The 20,949-nt window shown below is 38.7% G+C and overlaps 1 protein-coding gene across 1 annotated transcript; it reads left to right on the forward strand.

The window, feature by feature from the left end:
• Positions 1–369: 369 nt before the first annotated feature.
• On the forward strand, positions 370–20,020 carry LOC118800899 (NLR family CARD domain-containing protein 3-like; the record flags this gene model as incomplete). Its single annotated transcript, XM_036561063.1, has 5 exons — positions 370–711; positions 848–1,240; positions 5,321–7,546; positions 10,466–10,639; positions 19,847–20,020. Coding segments are annotated over exons 1-5 (3,014 nt in total), but the record flags the coding sequence as incomplete, so codon positions are not given.
• Positions 20,021–20,949: the final 929 nt, after the last annotated feature.

Below are 20,949 nucleotides of genomic sequence, written 5' to 3' on the forward strand. Positions count from 1 at the left end.
ACACAGCCATTGTTTAATATATAATAAGTAACAGAAGTTTGTAATTTGATCTTCAATGATTACATTAATATACTAGATATTCTGCAAGTTACTCAGTAAAATTTAACAATAATAAATAATATGGTTTTAAGAATATTTGTTCTGAAGTAAAACATACCATATATAAACATTCCTGCAATTCTACATCAATCAAAACCTGTCCTCTTTCTGATGCCTGAGGAAAGAGGAAAAGCGTTCAGCTCATATCATTTACTTCTTGAACTGATTTCCAGATAACATTTATTCTTTTTGTGTCAAACTGCAAAACAAACCCATTTATCCTACAGTCTGGAATAACACCACAATCAGCATTTCCAACAGATCCCCCAACAAACTGAAAGGAAGTTGTTCCACTGTAAGCAGTCACAGAACTCCAATACCAGCTTGTCTAGAGCCAGTTTCCTGTGTCTGCTTTACCACCTCTCTAGTACTAAATAGCACTGCAATATTTTTATTAAAAATCTCCACTACCCAAAACAATAAGTTGTCCATATCATAATATTTTAGTTTCATCTGTCATAGTTATATTTATTAACCAGATGTTATTCCATGCTACATTAATGATCTGTTCACAGAGAGCAGCATCTCCAGTGTCCAGCTGTGTGTGGAGAGTAAAACCTCAGTGATGGAGCTTCATCACTCCAGCAGTGGAGGAAGAACCTCTGATTCAAAGTGAGTAACTTTATATCAGCTCTTAACCTGATTAAACAGAAAGGGGAAATTGTGACTTATGATCAGAATAAATGAGTCTTAGTGAAGAACATAATTACTCAGCACTTTAATATCACTGTGGATGAACTTTTCTCAGAGTGAAGCGTGCAGGATCTCCAGAACCCAATTGTGTGTCTATGAAGAGTGACACGTCCATGGAGAACCCTCCTGAATTCAGAAGAGGAGGAGAACCCAGCTGTGTGCCTATGAGGAGTGACCAGTCCATGGGGAAACCTATTAATTTTAGCGGTGGAGGAGGAGAACCCAGCTGTGTGTCTATGAAGAGTGACCAGTCCATGGGGAAACCTATTAATTTCAGCAGTGGAGGAGGAGAACCCAGCTGTGTGTCTATAAGGACTGACCAGTCCATGGGGAAACCTATTAATTTCAGCAGAGGAGGAGCAGAACCCAGCTGTGTGTCTATGAAGAGTGACCAGTCCATGATGTTACCAGCACAGTCCAGTGGAGGGAGAGGAACCTCTGACTCAGGGTAAATAACTGCTACCAGTAAACAGCAGTTCTGACAGTGAATCATGTTTCTGGGCTCTGGGCTGTAGATCAGTTTGTAAAGGTTAGAGTTTTGGTTTCAACAGGACTGAAACCCAGAGAGCCGTTTCTCCAGTGTCCAGATCTGTGTGTAAGAAGAGTGAAGGTCATTCAGTCCTGTGACCCACAAAAGTTAAACATTAAGGACTTTTATTTACCTTCTCATTGTATGTACTATGTACTGTGTACTATTTACTCAGGTGGGTGGTTTATTTTTAGATTTACTAGAAGGTTTTTTATTAAAACACCTTTTAAAATGAAGACTAATTTTAGATAATAGCATCAAGAACAATTCAATCTTTATCACTCTGTTTTAAAGGTAAAGGTTATAAAGATCCACTGGAGCTGTTAATAGAAAGGAAACTCATGCTATAGTAACTGCAGATGTCAAATGGGAATAATGTGACTATCGGTGGGCAATATGGTGAAGTTTTATTGTTATTTTGATAAACTATGTAATTTTACATTTTATTTACTTTTATTTTCATTTGCAGTCATTTATAGTTCATTGATCAGGAGCGAACCCAAAGGGGGATCAGTGCCACTGTAGCGAGGCTTGACCGCCTTTCTGGCCACCCCAGTTAATCAAAGTGAGAAGGTCAGCCAGTTAATTACTGTTTACAGTGTTAGAGTGTGTGAGCTGTAGGCTGAGTTCCATCTGAGGTGAATCCAGTGCTGAGTGGAAAACGTTCATGTTAAATCACCCAGACATAGACTGACCACTGATAACATCACCTTATACTGTTTGACTGCTTTATCATTAGAATCATCTGTGACACTTAAGGTGGAACGGGAAAATTCAAACAAGCAGCTGGTGAAAAAGAAGCATTGAGAGTTGAGAGGCCTGATATGAGGAGGTTTCTCTATTTCCCCTTTACAGCTAAGTAACGCTAACTTGTTGGATCTGTGAAACGGCGAAAATAAGTCAGTATTTTGTCCCAATTGCTAATGTTTGTGATGGCTAATCACAACTGCTGCACCATTTAAGGTGGAACAGGAACATTCAAGCAAAATGCTGGCAAAAAAAAAGCTAAATTCATTCATCTATTTAAAATTCATCTATTTAATTGTATTTATTTCTGTAAATAATTTTCTTTAATTGCATTTATGTCTGTAAATATGAGCTATGTTAAACATTTTGATAAGGTAGCACAACCCAGCAGAGCACCACCAAAGCCTCCTTAACTTTGGTGTAGCTTAGTGACATTCATTCACAGTAACTTTAGCTTGCCTGTAGCAGTATTAATGTTAAGGCTCTTTAACAATCTCGTAATTCAGAGAATTTCCTTTCCACTTGTTAAGGCAAGGTGTTAAGCAGCCTTACAGAGCAGTGAAATGAGCTCTAATGGCAATAGTGACTCCTAGAGTGAAAAGGGCTGGTGTCTATAGGGGCTCTTGGTTACCATGGGCTGGTTGGAAGGGTGGAATTGTTGAAAATGTTCTGCAGATTTGCTGTCATCCTCTTCTGTCACAGCCTCCTCTGAGTCCAGAGTCCTGTGACGATGCTGGCTCTCCTGCTAAGTTTATTGAGGTTCTTGTTGTCTCCACAGTATCAGTGCTTCCCCAGCAGAGAAAAGAATTCTACTACAGCAGACTGATAGAACAATCCCTGCACAGATTAACAGACCCGTCCAGTCCAATTGGTCATTCAGGTAGCCCCTAGGTACTTGGAGCACTGACCCTTCTGCACATCTTCTGTGGATTATGACTGAGTTCACTGTGTCACATGCCAGAAATCCATGACCGCTTCTTTTGTCTTGATGGTCTTCTAGCTACAAACAGAAGCTGCCCAGAACTCCAGCCCAAGTTCTCAGAGTTCTCCCCCTCCCTCACTCAGTCTCCCCTCATACTACCACCACCATGGTATGGTCTGAACTCACAAACTGATCTTAGCCTGTTCAAGTAGCCCATGATGATGCCCTTTAAAACTGAGGGTTTATGGGAAATGGAGTAGTTATAGAGGGAACACTTCAGTCAGTATTCATCTGTGTTCTCTCTATATGAGGAACATAGCAAGTTCCAGTGTGTCTTCTTTAGTCCAGCCTGCAGAGCCTCCTCATCCTGGTCTGTCCACTTTTTCAGGGTCCTGGTTGTAACAGGCAGCCAGTGAAGTGCAGGTTATGTTATCAAATGTAATCATGTATTACAGTTATTACATGTAATAACATGAATCTCATATAATTCCACTGGAGTACTTGGGGTCATCTATGAAAACATGCTTACATTCAATTCAGGTATTAACATTAAGACTATGCCATTTTCTCATGTTGCTCTAATGAAATTTCATGTGCTGATTTGTGAACACTGGAAAATGTGAAAAGTGTGAGATTTTCTGTAAGTGTAAAGAAATAACATGTGTTTGTCAACCTTGTAACCGTGAATGACCATTCATTTCCAAATGTACAATATTTAAATCAAATTTTTAACTATTAATACTATATTACACTTGTCTAGGAATATTTGTTAGTATTAGAAACTGACAGGAGAAATCAAGAGTGAAACATGTAACTGTAACCCCACTATTCTGGTCCCTCAATAAGGCAAGTGCACAAAAAAGTTGGTTCTGAGCTTTTACTGGAATCACGTCTGCTGGAGTCTGTTTGAGTATAATCAGAGGAAGTACAGCAGCTAGTCAGTATTGTGCTTCTCCACTCTAACAGCATATCTCTTCAGTGGCAAAACCGGACTGAACTTGCGGCAATTACAATATGAATCTTTACAGCATAGACTCAGCTCTTCAGTATTAAACAGCTCAGCTTATTTGGTTGTACAATAAAACAGCGAAAACAAAAGAATACAACACAATGTGGAATACTCCACAAAGCTAAAGAAAATACAATATGCATACCAGTTTGAGTATAATCAGAAGAAGTACAGCAGCTAGTCAGTATTGTGCTTCTCCACTCTAACAGCTATAAGGCACCAAAGAAATCACATCAGTTCAACATAGCATTCAGACCATATGGGGCACAGAGCTAGCATAGCTAGCTGTGGTTGAAAAATAGTTACAGCTCATATTTAGCAACCTTTTCAATAACACAAATGAAGCAATACCAATAAAAACTAAAAACGTACATACTGTATTACTTCAACGTAATGATTATTGCCTGAAAGTACAACAGCAAAACTCATAAATACTTAAATAGAGAGGAGAAGACGTCTGAGCCTACCGTATCTCTTCAGTGGCAAAACTGGACTGAACCGGATATAGTAGGAAGCAGCTTTATAAAATACAGCGGGTGTCACTGTGCGCCCATAGAAACATAGGTTCGATTGTATTCTCTTTTAGAAATAATTTTGGCAAATTCTACTAAAGCAAGTTTACTTAAAATAAAGTATTATTTATTTTTCTGTTACATAACATTAAGTCTGAAGCCTGAGGTAAACCAAAATGAAACATACTAAATGATGTAGCTTAAATGAAATGCAAGAAATGATCAGAAGATTATTATGGTAATGTAAATTATTGATGTCTGTCATTGTGTAGGCAGCCAGTGAAGTGCAGGTTATCAGCCATCATTAGTAAACAAATAACTCCATATAATTCCACAGGAGTAAGTGGGGTCACCTATGAAACACGTACACACAATTTAGGGCATTAACATTATGTGTAATGACATTTTGTGATGTTGCCACATAAAACTCCAATCATGTCACAAGTGCTGACTTGTGGACATTGGAAAAATGTGAAAAGTGTGATTTTTGTGCAAATATATAGAAAACAGCGCATGTTTATTAAACTTGAACCATGAAGAGCTACAGGAATTAACCATGTACAATATTTAAATAAGACTTTCAAAGCTATATTACAGTTGTCTAGGAATATTTGTTCTTATTAATTTTTGACTGGAAAAATCGAATGTGCAATATATTTACCATAAGGTTTGTCTTGGAAGCCTGAGGTCAACAAAAAGAAACCTTTACTGAATAAAAAATCTCAAATTTATTATAATAAATGATCAGAAGATTATTATGGGTATTTATGTTAATGATGTTTGTGTTACTGTGTTTTGGTCCTGATTAGGCAGCACTCCACACAAACAACACTGCAGACAAACACTCTGGCAGATATTCACCAACCAGTGGATGACGTCCTTCACAGAGTCTTAGAGAGACACAAAACCAGCATGAAGAACAAGTGCGAGAGCTTATTTGAGGGAATCAGAACAAAAGAGAATAAAACCCTCCTGAACAGGATTTACACACAGCTCTACATCATAGAGGGAGAGAGTGAAGGAGAGAATGAAGAACATGAGGTTCTACGGATGGAGAAAACATCCAGGAGACGCTTACACGACTATCCAATCAACTGCTTAGACATCTTTAAATCTCTACAAGGTCCTGAAGGAGAAACACAAGAAGGGAACATTAGAGCTGTGAAGGCTGACAGTCTCAGACACAAAGAAAGAAAAGAAGATAACAGACCAAAAGAGCCAGAGCTCAGAAGTGTTCTGACTAAAGGCATCGCTGGAATTGGAAAAACTGTCTCTGTCCAGAAGTTCATTCTGGACTGGGCTGAAGGAAAAGCCAATCAGGATGTAGAGCTCATGTTTGTGCTTCCGTTCCGGGAGCTGAACCTGATTAAAGATGATCAATACAGTCTTCGTGGACTTCTGTGTGACTTCCATCCTGAGCTCAAAGATCTGGACCCAGAGATTTATGATCAGCTCAAAGCTGTGTTTATATTTGATGGCCTGGATGAAAGTAGAATTCCACTGAACTTTAAAAAGTGTAAGAAAGTATCTGACATCACCATGACATCATCAGTGGGTGTGTTGATGACAAACCTCATCAAAGGAGAGCTGCTTCCCTCTGCTCTGATCTGGATAACCTCCCGACCAGCAGCAGCCAATCAGATCCCTCTTAAATACATCAAGCGTGTGATGGAAATTCAGGGATTCAGTGACCCACAGAAGGAGGAGTACTTCAGGAAGAGGATTAGTGATGAAGACCAAGCCAAGAGAATCATCTCCCACATTAAGACAGCGAGGAGCCTCCACATCATGTGCCACATTCCAGTCTTCTGCTGGATCTCAGCCACTGTTCTTCAGCAAATCATGAAACAGAATCATACAGAAATCCCTAAAACTCTGACTGAAATGTACTCACACTTCCTGATCACTCAGACAAACATGAAGAATGAGAAGTATGAGGAGAAAGATGAGAGAGACCCAAAGAACCTGCTGGAGTCCAACAGAACCATTCTTCTGAAACTGGCTGAACTGGCTTTCAAACAGCTGATGAAGGGCAATGTGATGTTCTATGAAGAGGACCTGAGAGAGAGCAGCATTGATGTCACTGAGGCCTCAGTGTATTCTGGGATTTTCACTGAGATCTTCAGGGAGGAATGTATGCTTCACCAGAGGAAAGTCTACTGCTTTGTTCATCTGAGCTTTCAGGAGTTCCTGGCTGCTGTTTATGTGTTTCACTGCTATGAGAGGAAAAACATGAAGGAACTGCAGATATTTAACCCACGAAACAGAGAGAGGTTTGAGAATATTCTACCGTGGTTTTTTCTCCCACAGCACAGTGAGTGGTCTAAGAGTGTTCCAGTGGGGTCTTCTCACCCACAGCACAGTGAGTGGTCTAAGAGTGTTCCAGTGGGGTTTTCTCACCCACAGCACAGTGAGTGGTCTAAGAATGTTCCACTGAGGTTTTCTAACCCACAGCACAGTGAGTGGTCTAAGAATGTTCCACTGAGGTTTTCTAACCCATGGTACAGTAAGTGGTCTGAGGATGTTCCTCTAGATGAGGTTCTGATGGGAGCAGTGAATAAAGCTGTAGAGAGTCAGAATGGACACCTGGATCTTTTCCTCCGTTTCCTGCTGGGCATCTCACTGGACTCTAATCAGAGACGCCTACAGGGTCTACTGACCCCAACACAGAGCAGCTCAGAGAGAACCAGAGAGCACATCAAGAGATTAATCAAAGGAGATTATTATTATCCCATCTCCACTGAGGGATCCATCATCTCCACTGAGAGATCCATCATCTCCACTGAGAGATCCATCAATCTGTTCCTCTGTCTGTCTGAAATGAATGACCCGTCTCTCTCCAGAGAGATTCAGGAGTATCTAAACTCAGAGAGACACTCAGGGGTGAAACTCTCTCCTGGACAGTGTTCAGCACTAGCCTGCATGCTTCTGACCTCAGAGGAGGTTCTGGATGAGCTGGACTTGAAGAAATACAACACATCAGAGGAGGGTTATAGGAGACTGATCCCAGCTCTGACTGTCTGCAGAAAAGCTCGGTGAGTGTTACATCTACATTAATACAGCAGATTAATATTTGATTGTTGATGATTGATCAGGGCTGAACACATTAGATCTTCAGTTCAGACGATTAAAAATAAATTTTAGTTATTATAGTTTTAGTTATTATGAAGAATAATATTATGAAGTGTGGCTCTAGTATTTCTAGCCTTATAGTGTTAGGGGAGGGGTCACACTAAGTATGACTCTAGTTTTTATAGTGTTATAGCGTTAAGGGAGGGGTCACGCTAAGTATGGCTCTAGTTTTTATGTTGTTATAGTGTTAGGGGAGGGGTCACGCTAAGTATGGCTCTAGTTTTTATGTTGTTATAGTGTTAGGGGAGGGGTCACTCTAAGTATGGCTCTAGTTTTTATGTTGTTATAGTGTTAGGGGAGGGGTCACGCTAAGTATGGCTCTAGTTTTTATGTTGTTATAGTGTTAGGGGAGGGGTCACTCTAAGTATGGCTCTAGTTTTATAGCGTTATAGTGTTAGGGGAGGGGTCACGCTAAGTATGGCTCTAGTTTTTATGTTGTTATAGTGTTAGGGGAGGGGTCACTCTAAGTATGGCTCTAGTTTTATAGCGTTATAGTGTTAGGGGAGGGGTCAAGCTAAGTATGGCTCTAGTTTTTATAGTGTTATAGTGTTAGGGGAGGGGTCACGCTAAGTATGGCTCTAGTTTTTGTGTTGTTATAGTGTTAGGGGAGGGGTCACGCTAAGTATGGCTCTAGTTTATATAGCGTTATAGTGTTGGGGAGGGGTCACTCTAAGTATGGCTCTAGTTTATATAGCGTTATAGTGTTAGGGGAGGGGTCATGCTAAGTATGGCTCTAGTTTTTATAGCGTTATAGTGTTAGGGGAGGGGTCACGCTAAGTATGGCTCTAGTTTTTATAGCGTTGTAGTGTTAGGGGAGGGGTCACGCTAAGTAATACCCTAGTTTTCATACCGTTGTCGTTTTTGAGGTGGGATCATGCTGAATATGCTGCTAAATCACACCAGATACTGAAACATTTTTTGGACACAACAGTCTCAGTTATTTGTTACTGCTGAAATAAAGAATATAAGTTATATAGTTATATGACTGTATAACATAAATAGTTTTTTAAACTTTTGTTCATTCCTTCATTTTCATCTAATCTCCATAATAAAGTTCCATCAAATTTGTTGAACAGTGATTATTTTGGGTAGAAGTTATTTGGCTGAGAAATTATTTTTTGTGAATTGTGAATTTGTGAAGAATTACAAAGCATGTAAAAGGTTCTGTGAGGCTGGGGAATCATGCAGCTTTCTGATGTGCATTTTGTGCTATAGATGCTGCAGTGTTTGAATTAAAGCTCCTGGAACCTTTGCAGCTGCAGGCTGTATGTGATCATCAGGCAAAGTTTTGGATATTTTATATGCTTTTCCTGCAACAGTGCAGGGTCCTTCACACATAACTCTCTACCAGCAGGCAGTGTGATCCATAGTGATAGTTGTTGGAGGCTTCAGCTCCTAAAATAAATGCTACCCTGTAATCTAACCGTTGAATAAACTTATAGGAATTGGATCTAATATGCAAGCAGAAGATTTTGAGGAGGGAATCCTTTTTTTTTCAACTAGTTCAGTTTGTTGAAGGTAGAGGATTCCAGTCGCTCTGCAGTATTTACAATATTCTTGAGATCTGGACTGGCATTATAAGACAGCAGGTTTGTAGAGTTTAACTGTGCATTTTTACTTTTTTTTGCCTTGATTATTTCAATTTTATTACTAAAGAAATAAATAAAATCATTGCTGCTGTAGGCTGATGGCATCTGGAGTTCAGTAGCTGTTTGGTTCTTAGTCAATTTAGAATTTGTGCTAAATAATAATCTAGAATTATTCTTATTGTTTTCTATGAGAGAGGAGAGAGAGGCTGAGCATGCTGCAGTAAATGCTCTTCTATAGTCTATAAGGCTATAATCCCTCCAGGTGGACTGGAACATTTCTAGTTTAGTCAGACCATTTTCGCTCTAGTTGTCTGACAGTCTGTTTTAAAGCTCGAGTGTGATCATTGTACCACAGGGCAGCTTTTTCTGCCTTATTATTTTACTTTTTAATGGAGCCACATTATCTAGAGTAGATCGAAAAGTATCCTCTAAGCACTTGGTCATAATATCTAATTCGGTAGGATTAGATGGACAGCTGATAGAAGCTGATAATTATGGGAGGTTTCTCATAAAGCTACCAGCTGTGGAGGTGGCTGGAAATAGTGATACTAGTCCTCTGTGCAGTGTTGTTGCACAAACATCCTGTACATGGAAGGGTCATCAGGAAGGTAAAAGAGACACAACTGTAAATGTAAAATGTAATTGAATTTGCTACAATCATCAAAGCCATGTTTGGAAATAAATAATAAATAAAATAACTTTTTGCCATCTATTAAGCATGGGGTTGGCTCTTTTATGCATTGTGGTTGTGTGGCAGCCAGTGGCAGGCTGCAGAGCTGAACTAGTATGTTCTGATTTGTGCTGAATATTTGATATTCATTTCACATGGTTTTAGACTTTTACTAAATCTCTTTCTCAAGCCATCCTTGAGATATAAAACCACACTAACTGTATAACATGCTGCTGAAAAACCATGATATTCATTTTCACTTAATCTACTCAGAAATGCTTCTTTCAGTATTTTTGCAAGATATATTCCAAGTTTAATTAAATCATATATTGGTTGAATTTTGTGGGCCTTTTGTAGTCCTTAACAGGAACTTCTACTTAGAGATGAAAAACAATTGCTGTGTTTTCTGTTCTAAAAGGGATTATTGAATGAATAATCAAGCAATGAATATCTTGTGCATGTATTTCTAAAAAGTAAGGACAAAGTAGAATATGGAAAGTAAAGTAATTATATTATAGTTCCTCTGGTTATGCCATATAATATATTTATTCTGATTTTTACAGACTAGCTGGGTGTGGCCTCACCACAAAATCCTGTGAGAATCTATCATCAGTTCTACAATCTGTAAACTCGTCCCTGAAAGAGCTAGACCTGAGTCACAATAACCTTCAGGATTCAGGTGTGGAGCTGCTCTCTGCTGGACTGAAGAGTTCATATTGTAAACTGGAGACACTCAGGTGAGTTTTCTGTGAATTCAATCCTGAATGAAATAAAGTTAAAGAAAGAATCAATGAACTGACAAATCAATAAATTAACATAATTCTTTCTATTGTCTGTTTCTCTGTCCTCATTCCTGTAATGAATGTGTAGTAAGTTGTCTTGTCATGTTCTCTCTCATTCAGTTCAGAAATCTTTTTTTGAGTCTGTTTTAATAAACTAACCGCCAGTAAAAATGAACACAAAATTTTTAGATTTAGTTTTTTTGTCAGTTGTTTTTGCTATTAAGCTCATTGTAATTAGCCAGTGTAAAACCATTAGTGTAATAGCTAGTATTTAACATGTGCTGTGATAGGCTAAGTAATGTTCACAGGCTACATGAAACAACTCTTAAGTTAGTTGTATAGTGAAATACTTTAGTGTAAAAGTAGAGCAGGAATATCTCCAAAGTTTTGTAATAGTCTCAGTCTTGAAATTAGAGGAAAAAGATTTGAAGACCCCAATGATAGCTTTGCTTTTAAAAGAAGTCAAAGAAGTACATGTTCTAAGGAAATGATTCACAGACTATTTACACTCACATTGTTTAAATAGTTTTACAATATTTTAATTGTAATTTATTTGTAATTTCAATAGCCTTAGCACATAGTGTTAGAAATTCAGCAGGAAGAATCAGGAGACTGGATCTTCACATCTCAAGTTTTATTCACATGTTTGCAGAGAATCATGCACAGGCACAGCTTGGTCACCAGTCCAATGAACACACAGTCTGACATGGTTTAAGTAGAGACACTGAGGGTCATGGGGTCAGTAGAGACACTGAGGGTCAGTGCTGTAACTAATGGAAGAAACCTACTGACTCAAAGGGACAGCAGTTGGTATCACTGCTTATCTTTACCGTTTAGTTACGAAATAACTGGTTGAGCCATCCTTTGCAAGAACAACTGTAACCAAACACTCAAGTCATTTGTTCCACTCTTTTTTGCTTTAATTCGGCCAAGTTTTTTGGGCATGAGGTGTCACAGCATCTCAATGAGTTTAAGTCAGGACTTTGACTAGGCCAATCAATAACTTTAATCTTGTTTGAGCAATCCAAAGATGGACTTACTCTTGTGCTTGGGATTATTGTCTTGCTGCATAACCAAATTATGCTTGAACTTTAGATCATCACTGATGACTAAATATTCTCCTGCAGTATCCTGTACTAAAGAGCAGAATTCATGTTTCCGTCAATTATGGCAAGTCACTGAGGCCATAAAGTAGCAAAGCAACCCCACATCATCACACTACCACCTCCATGTTTCACAGATGGTATGATTTTCTTATTGTGGAATGCTGACTTAGCTTTAAACGAAAACTGTGGAAATCAGTTTATTTTGGAACAGCTAACCAAAGATAATCCACTGTGTCACTCTCACAAAATCATAGCCTAATTGCATATATGTAATATAAACGGGGGCACTAAATGATTTACATTTAACAGGGTTTCTTCAGCTCCTCAGGAAATGCAGAAAATATTCAGCCCTTTTAATTGCTCTTGTGACTGGATCACCTGTCATGTTCTTACAGTTTTTACTGAACTGAGAAAATCTGCTTTTAGTTTCAGTCCACCAGTGAACTGGAATACATTCCAGAAAACTTGCTGGTGTCACTTAATTTACGTAAAACTAATCCTGACCCTAAACCTAACCATAGTATCATCCCAAAGCCTAAAACTAACCCTCACTCTGGTAATGAACTTAACCCTGCTACTAATCCTCACCCAAATCATAATACTGTTGAGGAGGTGTTGTGAGAACCCCAGTGATGTGTTCTCCATGTCACTGGCCCACTTTTTTTAATTACTGTGCTGCATTGATGTTCTGCTTTATAATGGTTGCACACAATAGACATTTAAAATGCAAAGAAAGAGTCAGATGCTCGTGGTTAAAAAGATCAAAGGAAGCTTTACTGATAGAATCCCAGTTCTGTGGTCAAAACAAAACCCAAAGCATGGGTCAAATCCAGAAAACACAACCAGTACAAAAAGACAAACATAACAACAGGTGAACAATCCAAAAGGGTCAATCAAAAAGGCAGATTGAAGAAAACAGGCAAAAAGGTCATAAACAGTGATATCATGTAAGGCAAACAATCCAAAGGGTCAGGGAAAAAGGAAGAGTCGAGAATACAGGCAACAATGGTCAAAAACAGGAGTCAAACAAGAGAACGCTCAGTAGATCAAAAGTGATACAATACCTCACAAATTGTCTCTGCTAAAGCCCGAGCTTATAAACTAAACAATGAGGATCATATGACACACAAAACAGGTGAACAGAATCAGTACTCCGGTGAGTGATAGAGCTGATTGGAGTGCGAGGGACGGTTAGGAGTCAGGGGATCTCCCAGAGGATTCTGGGTCTCTGAGCCAGATGGATGTGTGACACCTAATAAGATCAGAAGTTGAACATAACTCTCACTCATTTACAAATTACAAATTACCACCATATAAAGAATCCATTAGACTCTTTGATAAAGCTGTGTAGTAAATCTTTAACATATTTGTGCAAAACAAGCTAAAAAAGGAAATTATTAGAAACCTCTTGGGTGATATATTCTCCAATTCACTGTAAATTCACTGATTTGTTTTAACTTACATTATCGTGGCTGCCCTAAAACTGAGATATTAGTACATTTCTATTAAAAAGCGAGCAGGATCTAAAATATAAATAACTGATCTGTTAACTCACAGTTTGAGATTCAGCACACTCAAAAAGGCAGTCATGCTACTTTCTTTTCAACATTATAGGAAACACCATTTTTCAATTTGCTATAATTCACTACTTTGTTGCACCTCAGCTCTGTTTAAGCATTTAGTTTAATATGTATTGGCTGTCAGTATAATATCAACACAAAACATTTACATATGTACAGTGCTGTGGAAAAGTATTTTCTGATTTCCTCAATTTTGAATATTTGACACTAAATAGTTTTAGATAATCACACAAAAAGTAACATAAAACTAGGGGAACATGATTAAACGTAAAACTCTGATTTTAATTGATTTTAATTATTGAGGGAAAGCAGTTATCCAACAGCAACTGGCTCTATGTGAAAAAGTAATTGCCTGAGTTACTCATTAAGCCAATTAATTATATTTACTTGATATTTGGGATGAATTAAAATAGACACACCCAGACTTGATTACTCCCAGCCCTAGTGAAATCTAAATACCACTTAAATAACTCCTCCAACAATGTCATTTAGGCCAAAATGTCTCAATAAACAGCACCCTATGCCATGATTAAAAGAAATTCCAGAAAAGATGTCAAATAAGTCTGGTTACAAAGCCATGTCGGAGGCACAGGGACTTCAGTGAACTAAAGTGAGTGCCATTATTTCCAAATAGAAAAAACTTGGAACTGTGGTCAGTCTTCTTAGAAAGTGGTCTGCCTACCACAATTCCCCCAAATGACAACTCATCCAGGAAGTTTCAAAAGAATCCAGACAAACATCTAAGAAACTGCAGGCCTCACTTGTCTTAGGTAATGTCAGCGAACAAAGACTCCACCTTTAGAAAGAGACTGGAGACAAATGATGTCAGTGGGAGAACTGCAAGGCAAAAAACATGGCTAACCTTGATGAACATATAGGCTTGTCTCACATTTGCCAAAAATGCCTTGATGACCCCCAAGCCTTTTGAAATAGTGTTCTGTGGATTAATAGGTCAAAAGTGGAACATTTTGGAAAACAGGAGTGCCATTACATCTGGTTTAAAGCTAAGTCAGCATTCCACAATAAGAAAATCATACCATCTGTGAAACATGGACGTGGTAGTGTGATGATGTGGGGGTGCTTTGCTACTTTATGGCCTCAGTGACTTGCCATAATTGACGGAAACATGAATTCTGCTCTTTAGTACAGGATACTGCAGGAGAATATTTAGTCATCAGTGATGATCTAAAGTTCAAGCATAATTTGGTTATGCAGCAAGACAATAATCCCAAGCACAAGAGTAAGTCCATCTTTGGATTGCTCAAACAAGATTAAAGTTATTGATTGGCCTAGTCAAAGTCCTGACTTAAACTCATTGAGATGCTGTGACACCTCATGCCCAAAAGACTTCGCCAAATTAAAGCAAAAAAGAGTGGAACAAATGACTTGAGTGTTTGGTTACAGTTGTTCTTGCAAAGGATGGCTCAACCAGTTATTTAAGTTTATAGGACAGTTACTTTTTAAAATGATCTTTTGAAAACTTTTTTGTTTTTCCTCAAGTTCTCCTTGTCTTATATTACGTTTAATATGAGTATCCTAATGCATTTAGTTTGACAAATAGGCGAAATCGGAGGAGAACAACAGTTCTCTTTCCCCTCAATCACCTGGGCTGAAGAAAGAGATGGGATGTTTATAGGACATTAAATTAGAAGGAGGAGAAAAATGTGAAAGAAAGTAATGAAAATTCAGTGTTTGAATTTGAACAGTGTTTGAACTTTATTTAAGCTAAATGTCTCAGTGCTCAGGCCAGCAGAATGAGCTCCTGTAGTGGGGCTGACAGGCCCTATGTAAGAATCAAACTTAGGCCTCTAATACTAGAGACCAATGCACAACAAGGCACGTCACCTACTGTAGACAAACAGAAACTCAAGTGCAGAACTGAACTCAAGAAAATTAGAGAAGTGAAAGGAACAAACTTAAAACACTCTGCTAAAAACAGAAACTCAGTCACTCTGAGGCAGATTTGAACTGTGAAACTATAGGTTTGAAAGCTGTCATGATACGGGGTGAATTAGAGGGAGGGCCAGAAATAGGTTACAGAGTAGCATACAAGTGTAGTGAGATCACTTTTTCAGGTAGTAATAAATAATGACATCACATTTAATTTTGAAAGAAGTAATTAGCAACTTATTCTTTTTTTATTTACTACCCCAATGTCGGTGGCCAAAGAGTTCCATTTTTCATCATTGATTAGCAAAGAGCTCTTGCTTCGAAAATGCCGCTGGTTCATCTAGATGTTGTTTTAAATGTCTCAGACATTGATTTTTGTGATGAGGTCACAAGTAATGTTTCCTTCCAATTAAAATTTGGTTTACTTTAATTTTTGTGTAATTTCCTGGATGCCTATTTATCTTGAAGAATCCAAACCCTAACTGTACCAGGGGACCAGCCGTATGTCTAGAGAAGTGAAGTTTATTCGTTTGCACGCAGGTACCAGACACCTAGCCAGCCCGTAAAACAATGGGCTGATGCAGTTTTATAGCTGGACTGATGCCAAGATTAGGCTCAGCCTATACATGATAAGTGACAGGTGTGACAGACATGACCATGTAGGGCTAAACAAGAATAGACAGAAGAATATTCTAAATACAGTCACAGTACAGGCACACACAATACAGAATATAATGACATAAAACACAGCACTAAACACATTACAGAGCAGTACATTTCTACATTCCCCCCTTAGAACATACTCTAAAATGTATGTTCTCACAGTGTAATCAACATATCCTTTCATCTTACAGAGAAATGTGGCCAGTATTTCCCCCTTTCTATACATCCTAAAGACAGATCTCTTTCCATTCAGTTCACGCACAGGCAAACTGGGATATAAAGTGTTTCCAAGTTCATAAGGAACACCTATGCTGGTGTAGTTTAGTCATTAAACACTTAAAGTAATTTGAGGCAAGATTAAGTAACAATAGCTACTATTTTTATAGCTATAAAATTGTAATTAGTACTATAAAATTGTAATTAGTATTGCCAACTCGTATACTGCCAGCCAACAATCTGGGAGCTATCAGCATTTGGATTATAACAGACAGCTCTATTTGACTTTAGATATCAAATAATGGCCAATGGCCAGTTATCTTCACTTATACTATCTACCATCATTTGCTATTATTCTCATGGTTTCAGAAGCGAACTAATCTGTACATAAAGCTTGTGCAGAAATATTACACCTTGGAATCACATAATAGCAGTGATGCAAGGAATGACAAACAACCATCACCTTCTAAGGTATGATTTTGTGCTCACAGAATGGCCTGAGCACAGACCATGTTGTGGTCACAAACATCCTCCATCATGTCTGCAAAAGCTATTGTCAGAATGCTTATAAAGCTACAGGTTTCATCATTCTTTGTTCCCTTTTTGTTATAAATAAAAAGTTTATTCATGCAGCTTGTTGCAGTCGTAGTCATCTTCTCTTCCAGAACAGAGGGAGCACGCTTTGATGTGTCCAAACAGCTTGCAGGGCAGAGTCAGGGGACCTAGATAGGCTTTGATGTCAGTTCTTTGACCACCAATCAGGAACCCATCTCATGTCCTGTTTCAGGTGTGCTCTGGCATGTTCTGAAAACAAAACACATAGACACAGTGGCAGTATCATTTTCTTCTTACACAAACCATGTCGTATGCCCTTGAGTCACCAATTCTATCCCTGTGCTAGCCATCACTATCAGGTGGTGGTACCCATGTATCCATTTTTTCCTTAACATTTTAGAGCTGTGTGTAAGAATGTGGTAAGGAGGACTTGATATGGACCTTTTCATTTTTTGGCCCTAATGGCTGAGTCATATGCACCTTAACCTTTCGTCCTCGGACAATAGGTTGACCCCCCCCTTAGGAAGTTCTTATGCCTCCTGTTTGGACACCTGTTTCTGAGCAACAGTTTCAGATAAAGGCTGACAGTATTGCAGTAGAACTATCAGACATAACATATGTCTGCAGCTTTCATAACAAGCCGTAATCGTGGCATTTGCCATGACAAGACATTAGCTTTTAAAATCTTTGGTAAGAACACAGGTGATCCAGCAATCTACACATGGCTATTTCTATATACTGCTTTGCGACAGCCCACCCTGTATGTTGTCTGTCGTCATACTGGACCATAAGCGTTTACCACAACATTAGCATTTGGCAAAGGCGTTTTGCATACATACTTTGCACAGAACTAGAAATCAGCATTTCACAGTCATGATCAGCTGAATCATATTCCAGTTGTACCAAATGACTGCAAATAACATTTACAGGTGCCCTTTTTGATAACTAAATTAGGGGCAGTTAAAACCAGCAAGCCTGTTACCCCACCTTTGTGCTGTCACTGAAAGAATCTTGTCCTTTAAGAGCAAAGAAGAAACTCAGTGTGGACATTTCAGTGAGAATTTGATCCATAAAAAATAGGAGCAACAGCTAAAACCACATGAATAGTTTGGCTGGGTTGCTCTCAGGCAGGTGACATTCCAAGCATAACCATGTCTATTTTAACAGAGTAACAAAACATAGACCTCTCTTTGTCACCATGAGTTTGAGTTAAACAGTTAGACACAAACCCTATTGATGCTGAAACATACAGTATGAACAGTAGTTCCATGTTCACTAGACCTAGGGCACTGCATAATGCAGGTTTAAGAGAATGAAAAGCTCATAGCTGATCATCATTTAGCTGAAACTCAATTTTCTGATTTTCTGTTAGTTAGATCGTATAGTGGTTAAATAGCTTTTCACATAAACCTCAACCTTTAAGGTTATCAGTAATTGCACAACCCCACAAAAGACTGCAGCTGTGCTAACGTATCAGGTCATAAAATAGCACATACTGTGGCACAACAGTCAGTAAAATTGACTCCTGAGCCTGTAAAACCAGCTGTCCTGTACAACAACACCCTTTGTCTAACTAAAGCCTCCACAACGTGTTGAATACTTGACAATGCTGCATTATTAATTTTATACTGCTTGGTATTCAGACAAGGAAAACCCAGTCAAGTTGACATGTTCAACCTTTAGTTACCCACAATCTGCAAGATATTTGCACCAATTCAGGCATAAAAAAATTAACCTATAAGACCTTGCCCCATGAGCTGATTGATGACACCTAATGCCACCATGACAACACAGGACAACCATAAAACTTGCACAGACCCTAGTACAGGGCAGAGATCAGCGCTACTTTGGGCTTTTAAACACAGCTTTACTTGTATCTGAAACTCAACCCTGAGCTTTCCAGGGAGTTAGTCCCAGTCACTGTATCAGACAAGGTTGTTCTAGACTTATTTTAAAGTTTGCATCAAACTTACATTTTCTTACGTTTATACTTCCACAGGCCTATTTTGCCTTGGAGGCAGCATGCATTAAGACATGCTCTGCAAGTTTGCTCTCTACTTGTTGGCCAGAATGACATATTTAGCTTCTCATCTAGGGACCATATTTTATCTGAATGAACAGGCACTTTCTTGTGATAGTATTTGTCCAAACAAGATGAGTCTATATGTTTATATAACTGTTCATGCACTCTGACAATGAAAACATTATCAGACCAATCAGGTGCCTCCCTACCACCCCTCTGTGTGGTAGACATTCCTCATTCCTCCTGCCATGGGCTTACGGCAACAGGCCACAATACAGGCCTAAACACACTACCACAGAGAGACGACCTGGCTGGGGGGGGGTGGTGCTGCAAAGTGTGAAGTGTCATCACCTTTACTGGTAACGCCCACTCTTCCTAGTCTCATGTTTGTGATGAGCTGGTGCCTTTTCTTGCAGCCTTATGTTCTTGATATTTGTCAAAGGTACTGACAATGTGATAGCGGATACATCGTCACAGATACCAGTCTCTTAATCTTTATACCTGTTACTTGGTGTTATGTCCTGTTTTTGCTGTCTTTAAACTTCCCAGGGCCAGGGAAGTGCAGCGACGTATTGGATAGGACATGTCTAAAATTAATAAAAATTGTAAAATGTAAAATTACTTTTTTTTGCACATATTAGTGGGTGGTGGTATATAAAGTTTATTTTTTATGTGGGGGTATGTCAGTGCTTTTTTTGAGGGAGAGGGTGTGATGATCCTGTGGGCTGTTAAGTTTGTTTTGCCATGAGTGTTTTGCAGGTGGAATTGAGAGGGGGAGCTTTGACCTAATTGGCTACTGAGACACGCCGGTGTGCAGGTTTTTCTTTTAAAGGCTTTCCTGTGAGGAGAGCTGGAGTCAGTTTTCTGTTTCTCTTTACTGCAGGTTCACTTTCTGGCCATCTTGGGGCTAATGCTGTCAGAAATCCAGCAAGTGAGCTTCAGTAGGGCTATCTTTGTGGTTTGCAACCCACGTTTAAATAGATTAATTTGAAAATAAAAACAAGATTTTACTTTTTTTTTCACTCATTGTCTCCATCAGTTGTTTGTTATGAACTGACTGGAGGCCAATTCTGTACTGCAGCTGGGTTTTGCAGTATGTAAATGCCATCTTTTTCTTTCCTTTCTGCAGATTGTGTGGCTGTATGGTTACAGATGAAGGCTGTTCTTCTCTGGCTTTAGCTCTGATATCAAACCCCTCCCATCTGAGAGAACTGGATCTGACTTACAATCACCCAGGAGAGTCTGGATTGAAGCTGCTGTCTGATCTACTGGAGGATCCACACTGTAAACTGGAGAAACTATGGTGAGTTACTGACTTATTGTCTCTGGACACAGACTGTATTTATCCACATTACTGACTGTAATGTTTTACGGTATATGTGTTTGTTTTTGAATTGCGACTGAACACATCTTACATACTGAGATTATCTTCTTACAGACTGAACACATTTTTGAATGATGATGTCTTACACACTCATGTCTTCCACAGAGTTTAACCTCTTAGAGACTGAACACATCTTACACACTGAGTTTAACTTCTTACAGACTGAACACATCTTACACACTGAGTTTAACTTCTTACAGACTGACTGAATACATCTTACACACTGAGTTTAACTTCTTACAGACTGAATACATCTTACACACTGAGTTTAACTTCTTACAGACAACACATCTTACAAGCTGAGTTTAACTTCTTACAGACTGACTGAATACATCTTACACACTGAGCTTAACTTCTTACAGACTGACTGAACACATCTTGTGCAGTACGTTTAACTTATTACAGACTGAACACGTCTTACACACTGAGTTTAACTTCTTACAGACTTATGAGACAGGCCAAAATTTTAACTTACCTCTGACACTCACTATTAAACCTCTCACACTCACTGTCAAACTCTCTCACACACATTGTCAAACACTCACACTTGCTATCAAACTCTAAGGCATTCTTGATGGCGAGTGTGCAAGAGCTTGATAGAGTGTATGAGAGAACTTGATGGTCATGTTTTCTGATTGGCCTAGCGAGTTATCATTTAAATTAGCAGTTTCAGATTTGCTCATAGTCAAATATGCCTGTCTCCCACGTGCAGTAGTTCACTTTTAAAAACAGATAGTTCTTTAGTGAATAGATACTTTAATAAAGAAAGTGGTTCTATATAGAACTAGGGACACAAAAAGAACAATTGTACTAGCATAGCAGTGTAAATTAGAGTTAACAAGCATAGC

This window comes from Colossoma macropomum, unplaced genomic scaffold, assembly GCF_904425465.1.
Source record: "Colossoma macropomum unplaced genomic scaffold, Colossoma_macropomum, whole genome shotgun sequence".
NCBI lineage: Eukaryota > Metazoa > Chordata > Actinopteri > Characiformes > Serrasalmidae > Colossoma > Colossoma macropomum.